Source organism: Petaurus breviceps, unplaced genomic scaffold, assembly GCF_028583685.1.
Source record: "Petaurus breviceps papuanus isolate PSGF00001 unplaced genomic scaffold, PetGlider_PUasm1.0 90903, whole genome shotgun sequence".
In the NCBI taxonomy this organism is placed as follows: Eukaryota; Metazoa; Chordata; class Mammalia; order Diprotodontia; family Petauridae; genus Petaurus; species Petaurus breviceps.
The window spans coordinates 4356055-4370849 of NW_027187376.1; the positions used below are offsets into that span (position 1 = coordinate 4356055).

At 35.8% G+C, this 14795-nt stretch overlaps 1 protein-coding gene across 1 annotated transcript in view; it reads left to right on the forward strand.

Annotated features, from left to right (window-relative positions):
* ABCA12 (ATP binding cassette subfamily A member 12) overlaps positions 1–14795 on the forward strand; it is a 239402-nt gene that overhangs the window by 101814 nt on the left and 122793 nt on the right. Inside the window, exons 5-7 of the mRNA XM_069075204.1 lie at positions 1734–1834; positions 7179–7364; positions 9133–9311. Coding sequence (XP_068931305.1) covers positions 1734–1834; positions 7179–7364; positions 9133–9311 — 466 coding nt within the window. The remainder of the gene's footprint in view (positions 1–1733; positions 1835–7178; positions 7365–9132; positions 9312–14795) is intronic.

The window sequence follows — 14795 nt, forward strand, 5'->3', positions numbered from 1 at the left end:
TGTCACTGTTACCCAGGATGTCTTCACTGGTTGTCTACTATAGAATCTCATAAATTAAAAATATAGTTATGATTGCATGTCTGTTTTCTACTGTCACTGAGAAATGGCAATATTTGAGTGGTTAAGATATAAAGATATTGAATGATTTCACAGCAATGTTGGTGGGGATAAATTAATTAATGGCAGGATCTGTGATTTTTGTCAACATAGAGAACCCTCCATTGTTCTAAGGGATTGTTTATGATACAAAAAGGGTAAGTGTCTAGCCTAAGGCAACATAGCTGATGTATAATAGAGCTAATTTTGAATCCAAATCTTTTCTATTCACATAGAGGCTGGATGACCACTTGTTGGGTATCATGTATTAGCCCCTCCTAATTGTCAGATTTTATGATTCTTGTTACCCAGTTTTGTACTCTATTTACTATGGCATTCTGCCTTTTGAATGAAGGAAGCCTTGTTTTCATGTAGTGGGGTCAAGGTTAGTCTGTAGGGAACACACAGACACAGGTACTCATCTGTGGTGGCTTGCTTAGCTCTCTTTGTTGAAACACAGATGTAATGAAGCTGGGGTTATATGAGTCATGGGGGCTGACTATTTGGGCTCTTCTTTATGGCCACAGATAGTACCTCTCTTCTCATCAGTGTATGACCTTGGTTATAACGGGGACATCAGACAAGAGATGTAAATCCATCAATTCCTTATCACTATTGGAGTAACATTAAAAAAAGAAAAGAAAAAAGAAACCCTTAAACACACATGCTATTAATGACTCAGAACATCATTTTTGAATACAGATGGTATTTTTGCTGTGAAAATTAGATTTCTCAGGTCTTAGTTTATTGAAAAGTCTGACTTGATGAATACCTATTATAAAGATATGAAGGCTATCCCACTGAATGGATTCTGCAAAGTTAGGGATGGGTATCACAGTAGAAATCATGGTTCATGGAATTCCTTTGAATGTTACTTAATGGAAAGAGAGCATTACATTCTGGGATGATGATGCCAACCTTTGACTTTGAATTGAAATAACTATGATGGATAATTTTAGGAAAGAGAGAATTTCTGGGTTTTTTAGATTTTGAATTGAATATTTACAAAGAAAATCATCATCATTTCATGTATATTGGCAAGTCCTTAAGATAGATGTCTGAAATGATGGATAGAAGAACAGCAAAAATAATTATAATGATAGCTACCATTTACATAGTATTTCACAAATATTATTATTATTGTTATCCACACCATAAACTGGGAGGTAGTTGCTAGTATTTATCCCCATTTTACAGATGAGGAAACTGAAGCAGATAATGGTTACATGACTTGCACACATAAAAAGTTAAGTGTCAGAGGCTGGGTTTGAACTAGGGGCCTCCTGAGTCCAGGTGCAGCACTGTATCTGTCATGCCACCTGGAAATTTTAAGAAAGGCATAGATAGGACTTGATTGATTGGGCAAAATATCAGTAAAGAAGTATAAGGACTTAACCTAGAGTTAAAATATCTAAAAGATTGCTTGGGAGTGGGGGCAGGAGGGACAGTCAGAAACTTATAGTCATTGCTGTTTTTTTAAGTCAGGATGAAATTTCTAAGACAGACACATATCAGGCATTGATTTTGATGGCTATGGTATACAAAGGTGCTCATTATCCCTATAGGGTTAATGGGCTAATAGTCATTCTCCAATTGTTTTTTTGCTTGGCATACTAATTCTCTCATTATTTTTACAGTCTTTTCCAGCTCAAGACCTGATTTAGAAACCAGTGTAACTGAATCCATCCCCACATTCAACAGCAGTCAAGTGCTTGAACGGATTCTAGATTTGGAAAAGGTAACTTTAGTATGCACACCATAATGAATAAACTATAGAGAATAGATGTGGGGTTCAATGAGGTACCCCATATAGGACTTTGAGACGAATATTTCTACATGAAGTTATAAACACCTTCCATCATCACTTAAAGCTGAATGCAAGGTGAAGGTAAAAATGAAAATTCACCTACCTTTGGGGGTTGTTGTGAGTTTCAAATAAGATAGTAATGCAAAGGTCTCAGAAAACTTTAAAATGTGCTCTAAATGTCAGTCATTACAATTGATGGTTATGATTCCGGACCATTCCTCCTGAGTAAAAATTCCTCTCCTTTGGTGCATTTGTCTATTAAAGTTCTAGAAAGTCAATTTTGCAAGAAAGTAGATGCTAACACAACTCTGGAAACTTTTTCATAATAAATACATGGCTTCAGTCTTTGATTTCCTAAAGAATATGGTCCTTAGGGAGACTAGGTGGCGCAGTGAGTAGAGCACCGGCCCTGGAGACAGGAGGACCTGAGTTCAGATTCGACCTCAGACACTTAACACACACACACAAAAGCTAGCTATGTGACCTTGGGCAAGTTACTCCAAAAAGAAAAAAAAATAATAATATAGTCCTTAAAGTTTTTAGCATCCTTCCTCTTTGGAGCCAGAGGCTGGAATGTTTCCTCATAAGAGAATTCCAGACTCTTGTGAGTCTCCTATATTTGTTTCCTTTTTGGCTAGTTCATTTTTAAGTCCCCTTGGTAAGATGGAAGGTGTCATAAGACAGGATCCTTTAATCCCTTAACGAGGAAAAGAAAAGAAAACCGGGCTAAAAAAGCACACCAAACTTGCTGACTCATCTATGCTGTCGCCTCTGAAAAAATGAGAGCGGCACATTCCTGTTGCAAATCTTTCCCCAAAGAGGGAAATGTTCTACCCTTAATAACATCTTCTGGAAATCTTACCTGCAGAATTTCTACTGCTAATCATTTATGTGAATCTGCTCACTTTTAAGTTTACTAAGCTGCAAGATGATAGATGTAACTTTAGGGACTTCAGAAATAAAGAAAATACCATATTTGGGTACTGAAAAATAAGGAAACCTCCCATCAGGACCAAAAAAAAAAAAAATAGTTGTTGTTGTTTTTAAATAAAAGTACTGTTTAAACTGTCCACATATAATTGAAAGTACAATTACCTCCATGGCATTTGTTCTATCAGGTCCAGATGTATAACAAATTTAATGCTAATTTAAGTAAGAGAAAATGTATTTAATAACAAAGTTTTATCTGAGGTAGTATGGCATAGTTAAGGAAATCCTATATTAGAGTCAGGCATATCTGGATTCAAATCTCCCCTTTGACCCTAATTTTGGGCAAACTAAATTTAGGATTGCAGATTTAGACCTGAAAGTGACCCTTAGAGACCATGAAGCCCAACCTCCTCATATTATAGATGAGGAAACTGAGATCCAGAGATAATGAGTAACTTTTCCAGGGTCACATAGCTATCAAGTGTCTGAGGTAGGATTTGAACTTGGGTGTTCCTGACTCAAGTACAGCACTCTATCACCAATATACCATCTTTCACCACTCTGAGCCTCAGTTTCCATATCTGTGGAATGGAAATCATATTAGGTTGTAGGGAGGACCAAATGAGACTATGTATGGAAAGCATATTTACAAGTCTTAAAGCATTAAATAAATATCTATTATTATTAGGAGGAGTGCTGGGATTGGAGTAAAAAAAAAAGACATGAATTTCAACTTTATCTCTGACATATCTGTAACTTTTAGCCAGTTACATCACTTTTCTAAACCCTAGTTTACTCATCAGTAAAATGAGGGTAATAATGCATGTCCTACCTACTGCTCAGAATTAAGGTGCCCCAAAAGTCTTAGTGCAGATTTTAGCAGCTTAAACTTTAAACAGCTTATATTTTATTAGCTTAAAAGTGCACCAAGATTTTTGGGATACCCTATATTTGGCTTTAGATACTATTCAGTAATTGAATCCATCAAAAATGTATATGTTTATATAGGTCAAGTGTTTGGGGGTAAGCTAACTCTTCATGTAGAATAAATAGCTCAATACATATTTTTCCCCAATTTATTAAATTATTTATTTTTAGTTTTCAACATTCACTTCCATAAATTTTAAATTTTCTCCACCTCCCTCCTTTCTCCCTCCCCAAGATAGCTTGCAATCTAATATGGGCTCTACACATACAATTCTATTTAACACTAGCTCAATACTTATGCTCATACATAAAGGGCAAATTGAAATTCAAAATGGGCAAGGCATTCCCTGTCCCACTGCTACTCCAACAGAACAAAATATGCAATAGAACAAAATATCCATGTTAATGATGATCACTGTAAAGAGAAGCGACTCTTGTCATTTAGTCCAGTCCTGTCTCTGGAGATCTGGGTATCAGTCCAGGCACACTATGAAGTATCCAATCTTTCTTGGAATCATCCTAAAATGGCAACTCCTTCCTGGTCTCAAGCCACTTAAAGGTCAGTGTGTAAGCCAGGGGAAAATGATATTGTCTTATTTTATCCTCTGCTAAAGCCATCTTGCATTTTAGTCTGGTAAGTGGCATAGCATCTCAAAATATGTGTGTATTTGTACAAGATTTTGTATATATGTTTGTTTATACTATTAGATTGTGAGCTTCTGGAGGGCAGAACTGTCTTTTGCCTCTTTTTCATGTTCTCAGTGTTTAACACAGTGCCTAGCACAGAGTTTTAATACTTGTTTATTAATTGACCAAGACCCCAAAATAAGACTATTCAATAGTGATAAAATTCCAAGATTTTCTCAATTTGCATGAGATGATATGTTTGGAATTTGTCTAGTAGTGTCCAGTGAATAAAGAAATCAGTAATCCAGTAAAAGAATTCATAGTATTCATTGATATTTATATGATATATTCAGGTTTGTAAAGCCCTTCCCATCTCGTTGAATTCTCAGCCTAACCAACTATGTGAAATAGGCAATGTAGTTATCATTAGTACCATTTACAGATGAGAAAATTGAGTCTCTAAGATGTTGAGTCAACTACTCATGGTCACACAACCAGTAAGTATTAGAGGTAAGATATGAATGTAGGTCTAACCTAAGTCCAAGATCAGTTAGTTGTCTTTCTGCCGTATCACATGTGGTGAAAATTAGAGGAAGGTGTAAAGGAAGCAGGATGCCAAATTATTCCCTTTGCAAACAATCCTGACTTACCTCTTCTCCTCCTCCTCCATCACTGTTTTTGTTGCCCTTCCAGGTATGATCAGATGAATAATCCTAGGACATGTTCATGTATATTTGTATAAAGTAAATGTCAATAGATGAAAGCACAGACAATGCACCATTCAGAGTTCTTTCTACACTCAGTTGTTCTGTCTTTTCCCATGATATTTAGAGTCAGCAAAGGAGACAGAGGACAGTGGATGACTTTTGTATTGATCATGCTCAGGTACTAAATTCTTAAGGATTGTAGGAGTTAAGCGAAATGTGCCTCTGCAAATGCCTTTACTGTTTAATCAATTGTAATGAATGTGACCAATTTTTAGGCTGAGTGGTGCATCAGAGACTCCCTTGCAATAAGAGAATTCCATTATCAAAACTTCTAACTTAAGAGTATTTGTTAATTATAAGCAGTTTGACTTGGTTCACAGACATTCCTAGGCTCCATACTCCTTTTCATGATGAGGAAAAGAACAGAAGAGTAGAAAGACATCTGAAGCAGGAGTCAGGAGACCTCATTTGTCCTATATATGCCAACTTAACCTGTGTGGCCTTGGACAAGTCACTTGGAATCTTAGAATATTGGAGCTGAAAGAGCTTTGCGCTCTTCCAGTCAAAATCCCTCTTTTTTTACAAATGAAAACTGAATTCCAGAGAATTGAAGTGACTTGTCCAGAGTCACATTGCTCTTCCATGGTAGAAGATACTGTCCAACAGATCTAGAATCTGAGCCTCCCAAGGGCCATTTCCACACAAAGTTTAACTTTCCTGAAACTCATGATTTTCATCTGTGAAAAATTGAAAAGGTTGGATTAAATAATCACTAAGGTTGTTTTGGGCTCTAAAATTCTGTGATCCATGACTCAGTTGGAAGAGAAGCATCACAAAAGAGGAATAAATCAAAATTTAGAATTCACAAATGAATACTTAGAGTTCTTAGAACACATATACTTAGGGTACTCTTTTTTTTTTTGGCACAGTTCAAAGATAACAACATCTCCTGGGCAGTCTCACATGTAGGTGTGCCTCCCAAGTCTCTGTGACTCCCTGCTAAGAAAAAAGAAAGAAAATTTCATGCCTTAAAATTGTCTTTTGCTTGCAGAGATTTTTCATTCCATGGTATATTTAGATTATTTAGTTCAGAGAAGGAAAACTAATTTATTTAAATATAGCTTATGCAAATTCTGTATTTTTATTTGTGACAAGAATTTCCCCAAATTTTCTCCCCCTTTTCCCTTCCTTCTTCTCCCTCCCCTCTCTTTTTTCCCTGCCTCCTTCTTCTCTTTCCTCTTTACTCCTCTCTCACACACACACTCTTTCATTTTTGTGCTCATTGTATTCAAAGGATTATTCTAAGTGAAATTATTAAGTTTTTCTTGAATTTGGCATTTACTAAAGACAGATTGGTTTTCATAAATGTGAGAAATATGCTCACTTCTAGAAAGGATAATACTCATTGTGAAGCAGAGTTCTATTTTGTTTATTTTAACATTCATTCCACCATTGAATGGGTTGTTCCTAATGGGGCACTCTTGCTTCAGACAAATGCAAGGCTTATATGCCCTGTTTCCAATTAGAATTTCCCATCTGCCTCCCTTTGGCCAGGCACTTTTGGGTTCATCAGCGAATCTGAAAGACACCTAAAACCCACCCCCACTAGGGTCTCCATTCCTGCTTTCATTTCTCATTTTCTTTATACCTTACTTAGTAAAAAAAAAAAAAAAACCAAGACATAAATTCTTTTAAAGGAATTTCCTTAATTGATAAAAGGCCAAACCCAGGATCTTTTAAGTTTCCTTCACCATTAACATAAGCAAAGTAATGGAATTCTCCTCTGGCCTTTGAGGTGTGGATTTTATCTAAAGTACTAGGAAGGAGTTGATATGTTTAGATATGTTGATAAGCAGGCACTCTCATCCTAGTAGAGTGAAATGTGAACTAACATTCCCAAGACTTTCTAATCCATTATTTTTCCTATCTTTCCCAGAAAATACAAGACTTATTGTATGTTACATATTCTCTTGTGGAAACACAAGTTTGGTTTACCTCTTAGAGTAAAGATCATTTCCAGGAGCCCTAGAACATTGACATTTGAGTCTTTTATACTGACTGCTATTGCTGTCTCCTTTCTCTAGATGCTAAAGCAAAACTCAACTTCGGAAAGCCTAAGAAGAGAAATCTGTGAGAACCATCCATCCTATACAACTGATGATACTTTCTCACTGGATACTCTAGGGAAAAATATTTTCAACCAGTTTTGTCTTTCCAACATAACCCTCTTGGAGTCATCTATCCAAGAAATAAGAAACCAGCTGTCTCAGGTAAGTTGCAGAGTCAAAACCACCTATTTCTCATCCTGCCTCTGCCATTGAGTCACCCTGAGTCAAGGGGCCCAGCAGTGACCTACATCTGTGGTGCAATGCTCAAGGGAATATTTCCCTGCTTTCATAATATCTACACCCCACTATTGTAGAGGTGTCTCCTCAGTGTTTTCCTAAATTGTTTCATCTTATGCAACATCCTCCCTTATGAAAGATCACCATAATTTCAATATTGAATACAAAAGGTTGCAGTGCTGTTAAAGCAGACCTGCCCCATGTGTAATGAGACAAGGCTTTGTTTCAGTGTGGGTTAGGGTTTACGTGTGTTTGAGATCTTTATGGGAATGCCTCAAGATGTGTGATATGTGAAAGTGTAGCAATAATAAAAAAAATAGTAACACATATCAACCTGAAATGGTCATTAATAAGGAAATTAACTTGACAAGTGGTGGAAAGAGCACTAAACTGGAAATCAGAACATCTGGTTCTGGTCCTCACTACCACTCTGTGGTTTGTCACTTCTTAACTTCTATGATCCTCAGTTTGGGCATCTGTTAAATGGAATCAGCCAAGAGATGATCTCTAAGGTCTCTTTCAGCTGTGTCATTCCCTGATGGATCATAAATGGGATCTGGTCAATGTTCCACGTAAAAATATTACAGATTATCTTAAAGAGCATTCTCCTGTGGTTCCCAAAGAAACATTAGGAATACAATTCAATTAACATTCATTAAATGCCTACTATCAACAAAGCCTATTGCTAGGTGTTGAGTATACAAAAAGAGAAACCAATACAGTTCCTGCCCTCAAAGACCTTATATTCTATGCTCACAGATAAGTAATAAAATGTATATTCAAAGTGATTGGGAGGAGGTGGAAGGGCTGGGGGAGTAGAGAATGCATTAAGGGAGAAGGAGGAGAAAAAGTCTCATGTAGAAGGTAGCAGTTAAGCTGAGCCTTAAATTAGCAATCTAAACATGATATTTTATACTTAAGACCATTCCCCTATATCTAAGAAATTAATTTCCCTTCTCTATGCATCCCAAAAAGACATTAACAATCACTGTATCCATTTTTAATACTTTGTAGAATAAAATAGTAAAAAATATTTTAAAGGAATGTAGATTAACAACAATTTAATAATTTTCAGTGTAATTGCAGTGGTCTGGTTCTAATTTTCCCTACCTAATAGAAAGTTCCTATTTTATGGAAAGCTTATGATCAACCAATCAATAAGTGTTTGTTAAATAACAAAGAGAAAAACAAAATAAACCTGCTCTCAAGGAGCTTAAATTCTTTTAAGAGAAAATAATAATAAAAAACATGTGCCCATAAGACAGGTTGTAAGAAAGCAATTTTGCCCCTTTTTGAAGGCACAGCTACATGGTGTAGTGACTAGAGCACTGCCCTGGAGTCAGGAAGACCTGAGTTCAAATCCAGTCTCAGATACTTCATACATTTACTAACTGTGTGACCTTAGGCACTTAACCCCAATTGCCCTGCCTTCCCCCTCCAAAAAAAAAAAAAAAGCAATTTTGCCTATCCCAAGAAGTCTACAAATATAGAAAAAAAATAATTTTATTATATGTAAAAGTGTCATAGAGGGTTGGGACTTTAAGAAATGAGAGTGAAGTTAGCTCTGAAAGAGGTGGTTTTAAAAAAAAACATTCTGGATTTTTGACATTTTCTAAATCAGTGAGTGAAGAAGATTAAAACTGTCCTAATATCTTCTTTGTTCCTTTGGTAATTCTTTTTTTGTTTCCTTCAGATGTCAAATGACCCCAACAAACAAATGATAGTCTTCCAAGAGTCAGCCAAAGTGCTATCATTCTTTTCACAACTACAGGACCAAACTGCATTGTGGCAGTTTCTCTCAAGTGTCCCCAATTTATTCCAAGACGACACAAAACTAAAGGAGTTATTGGATATCCTCCATAAGGCAAACAGGTAAGAGAATAGGAGACTTAGGTAAGAAGGGCTTTTTTATAAACACAGTATAGAGGTCACCTATAAAGGCCACTGAAAGGCATTTAGTTCATTGAAATGCCAAGCATACAATCCCACACCATGTAATCACAGACATTATGTATGACAGAAGCAAGTTGAGTGAAGGTCAATTTAGACTATATCCTGTAGATCTTGTGCCAGAATGTTCTTTACAGGGTGTTTTCAAGTACATGACATGGTTCATTCAGTTTTAAATGTCTGAAATGTAATTATTATCTTTACAATCCTTTGCAAAATCCATCTGCCTTCCCAAAAACATGGTACTGAACTGTTTTTGTCAGTTTCTCTTCTTACAGTCTTCTTCCTTTCAATGTGACAAAGCAGGTTGATTAATAAGAAGAAAGCACATCCTTTCTTTAATGTGTAAGGGATAGGGAGAATTGGACCTTTGATTTCATTGGTTTAGGGAAAAATCTGCAAGGGGGAAATCCCTCTCTCAATTCAGGTTAGCACTTTCTCTATAACTTTTAGTCTAAGAGTGTGGTCTGGAGAAATAAGAACTTAACACAAAGCTAACATTTGTCCAACATCCAAGGCCAACTCTTTATCCACTATGCCAGAGATGTTAGGTGCAAAGCCCTCGAGGAGTCTGCAGCCTGACAACATTCCAGATCAGATTAAAAATGTGATTGAGAAATATTTAAGAAATAAATAAAAATGCAATACAACATAGATAATATTAATTTGTGGTTTTCTAAGTCAATATGCCACCACCAAGGATGCTTATGTACAATTTGGTGACCCTTCATTTCTATCTGAGTTTGAGACTTTACCACACTGGTAAGAAGTGGTCAACCTAAGAAAAAGAGCCTGTGCTCCAGAAAAAAAAGCCATGTAGACAGAATTTTCACATGAATATCCAGTGTTGTGAATGTGTGAGAGAATGACAGACAATGGGACAGTAGATTATAGGTTTTTGAATGAAGATCTGGGTTTGAGTATTGAGTGAATGCCCAGGGCAAATGACTTAACCATGTGTGATCCTGCCAATTCTTTTTATTTAATTTTTTTTTCTCTTTAAAAAAATATTTATTTATTTTTAGTTTTCATCATGCACTTTTATAAGATTTTGAGTTCTAAAATTTTCCACCCTTACCTCCCCAAGACAACAAGCAATCTGATATAGATTACACATATACAATCATATTAAACATATTTCCACATTAGTCATGTCATGAAAAAGAAAAAAACAAAAGGGAAAAACCATGATAAACAAAAAAAAAAAGAAAGAAAATAGTATGCTTCGATTAGCATTCAGACTCCTGGTTGTGCCTGTCAAGTCTTTAACATCATAAGTCAGAGAAGACTTGCTGGTTTGCCTCAGTATAGGGAATTTACACATTTAAAGTTCCCTAACACTGATGTAATCACAAGTCTAGATAAAACAAACAGAAAAACAAAAAAAAAAAAAACCCTCATGTGAATTTCATGTGGAGAAACAAAAGATACTCTATGTGCTAACCCAATAGAGCAAAGCATGTTGGAAGAAGATTCCATTGAGGCAACCGGGCAGCACAGTGGATAGGTCATTGGACAAGGAGTCAGAAAGACAACAATAAGACCTCAGATGAAATTCAATCTTTCTACTTCAGTCTCCTCTTCTGTAAAATGGGATAACTACCTCCTAGCATTATTGTGAGGATTTAATGAGAATATTTGTAATCCACTTTGCAAACCTAAAACTTTGTATAAATGCTAATAATTGTTAGTATTTTTTAAAAAATTGGAGAAATGTTATTTGTTACAATTATATAACTAGATAATTACTAGATATCTAGGATTACTAGATAATAATTATAGCCACCATATATTACTATGACAGAAATTTTTTTTTTAAGAAAAGAAACAGCAGTAGCTTATAAAACAACAAGGGCCATTTGATTGTCTTATCTGGTCCTAAACAACTGTCATTCTTTAAGTGGCTACTTAATCCCCAATTTGTAAAGCTTTTTCTCTACTCGGGCCTCCTTTAATTAATGTTTCTCTACTGGCAAGGTGTTCCTTAAAGAACCCCTCAAGCTTGACAATATTTATCTCCCAGCTTGTGGCCTCCCTGCTCCTGCCCTGGTCATTAGTGAACTAGCAGTAGGCACAAATGAGTCTCATCAATACTCTTCCTCACTTCCTCTGGATTGTTTGGTTCGGTGATAAATGGCTACAAACCCCAAATCACCCAAATCAGATTTCAATAACATTGCAGTTGTGACACAATTGAATAAAACAGAGAACGCCCAAAAGCTATACAAGAGAAGGTATGTATTGCCTTCTGGACATATATTAGCCAGAGTGTGCCATTCTTTTCCTTTCATTTCTTTATATTATTTCTATGGGTGTTTTAGGGAAATTTCCACTTTGAATAAATGAGGTGAAAAAAAATGAGTTTATGGGAGAAAATATTTCAAATCATTGTCACCCATATAACTAATTGTGGGAAGAATGAGGGGCTGGGTGGGAAGGGAATGGAAGGGGGACAAGGAGAGAAGGATATATTTTTTTACCCTTCATTTGTTCAGAGAGGAAAACATTGACATCCAGGCCAGGTGGCGGGCTATAAAACTGGGCAGAGATCCCAGTGCAGGCCCAACAAGTTGGATTTTAAGGTAGAATTCAGAAGTCAAACTCTAGGGACCAAAAGATCAAGGCAAAGGTGATTGTCCTAGATAACATTGGGTTAAATGACATTTGAAGGGCACCACAGAGTTGGGAAGACCTGGTCAAGTCCTATGTCTAATAATGGTTAAGTTAAAACTAAGTCGTCTAAATAAGACACTTAAACTTTCACATCCTCCTTGGCAATTCTCTAAAACAGGGATTGGTAAATTACTTTATTTATTTATATTTTAAGTTTTATTTAAATATATTAAAACCACTCTTAGTCTTGGCCTAATTTGCCAACTCTTGCTCTGAAACAGTAAGTTATAGGGCAAGTACTAATCTTTGTCATTAGAGGGATTTCCTTAGGTAGACGTTCCCTTCACCAAATGCAATGAATGGAGGGGAGGAATATTGGAGAGGATGCATCCTTTCTAGGATCAACACTCCATGACCACACTCATTAAATATGAGATCCACTCACTTGAAAACCTATCAAAGTAAGTCCCAGACTCTATTATTGTACATATGGTCTGCCTACATGCCTTGGAATATGGGAAAGGTATTATACTCTGTACCCCAAAGAGAAGACTTGGTGTGGGAAAGAAGGCCAATATGAAGATTTACTATTGAATTCTAAATCACAGAGAGTGAACCTGTTCCTGGATTGCCAGCCATCTGTGAACTACTTAATGATATAAGATAAACTCAAGGCACTTAGAATTCTTTTAGTGTTTTGAAAGGGAGAATAAACATTTCTATAAGTGCCTACTACATGCCAGGTTTTGTGATGAGTGCTTTTACAAATACTATCTCATTTAATTCTTAGGACAGCCTTGGAAGTCAGATGCTATCTTTATCCCTGTTTTATAGTTGAGGAAACAAGACAATTAAATGACTTGCCCCAGCTGCTGGTGCCTGAAGTTAGACCTTAACTCACGGCTTCCTACTCCAGCTCCAGCGTTCTCTATGCACTCTACCACCTAGCTGCCTAATAATTAAATCATACAATGGGGAATCAGAGAATAGGCATTTTGTTACTTTGGAGTAGAATTATACCTTTTCAGTTTATGGAATCAAATTCTTCAATACCAGTGACCACCAACGTATTCACAGTTCAGAGCCTGGACCCAGATCATCCTCATTCATGTTTTACTCTACACTGTTTCTATGATTTGAGTTGCATGTATGCCTTTAGACAAGTTTCTTCACATCCTATTGTTTAACTGAATGATGGATGGTTTCCCCCATTTATTAGAACAAATATTTAAATAAACATATTTTACCTAGGAGTTATTTCCTTTAAATCTCTTGAAATCCTTTTTCAAAGGCAACTGAAACCTGGTGTTTTCCAAAATAAATGAGTTATACGTGATCTGAGACACCTGTTAGTCCAATGCTTCCTTCAGATGCTAAATAACTTCTCAGGTCTTTCTAGGAAACTGGAATGAAAGTGTTGTTGACTGAATAATATCTGCCACCACCATTACTATTGATAATGATGTATATTTGTTCAGAACTCTAGCATTTATAAAACATTTGCAGAGTAATTTCCACCAAGGAATTGATGTCTTTTATTTGATCCTTGTAACAACTTTGTAAGTAGAGAGGGCAAGGCATTATTTTTACCATTTAACAGATAAATTTAGGTTCAAAGAAGCTGAAGAATTTGCCCAAGGTCAAATAGCTACATAGTGGCAGAGACAGGGACATTATATAATGAATATATGTATATATATATTCAGTATACATATATATTCACTACATTATATCCACACATGCAAATATATGTAAATATTCATAAACATTTGCATATATGCAAATATCACAAGATATACCAATTACAGGTTAGTTTCTGCAACAGAGAACAATTAGAAAATTCATCAAATGCATGAACTAAAATCTCAGCTTGTCTGCCTAAAGGTGATCAATTAATAAAAGCCTTTTGTTTTGATTACCACTCTAAGTAAATGAAAATGTTGAATGTCTGTCTCTTTGATAAGTATTTTAAAACTCACTATTTGTAAGATGCAAACATTTTAATTTATAGATTGCTATCATCAGGAGAAATGAACTTTCTTAAGGGACCCATTGCTTTGGAAGAGAAAATGTAAACTTAAGCGTAATATATGAATATGCTAATCATTCTTTCTTGTCAGTAGTCCTTAGTCCTGGTAGAAGCAAAAACAGGTTTATGTAAGTGCTGTAAATTAATTAGGCCCTTAATTTTTTAGCTTCAATTCCTTACACCAATGAAATTATAGGTCTGGAGGGAAAAAAAGTCCCTTCTAACCCTAACATTCTTTGTCTATGGTCTCACTGACCATGAATGAATTAGAAGGTCTTTGGCTAAAATATGAGTAATTTTGAAAAAAAAAAATGCATTTAAAAAATGTCATTAAATTCTTCAATTCTCAATCTTCTTTTAGACTGTTGGGCTTGATGACCTCTGAAGTCCCTTTCAGCTGTAAACTTATGATTCGATGGTTCTGTTATTAAACCTTGAACATGATTTCCAATCTTTTCTTGTTTCTTTTACCTACCCTCTCATTTGTAATCTTAACAGCAGAATGTCAAACTAATGTGAACTTTACTTACTTCATTTTTTGGCTTTTTAAAAAACAAATGGTACTTTGAGGCTGTGGGTTTTCTGCGAATGTCATGCTCCACTCGGGCTTGAGAACACCATGCTGGGATTTTGTGCATGAATAGGCAAACAAGTAATTAAATTACAAAGGCAGCCTCTTGTCTGTTATGTTATAGGAATAATTTCCTACTCTCCAGCCATTTTCCACTTGAGTAACCTTTTGTTTCTGTCTGTAAACCTTGAAA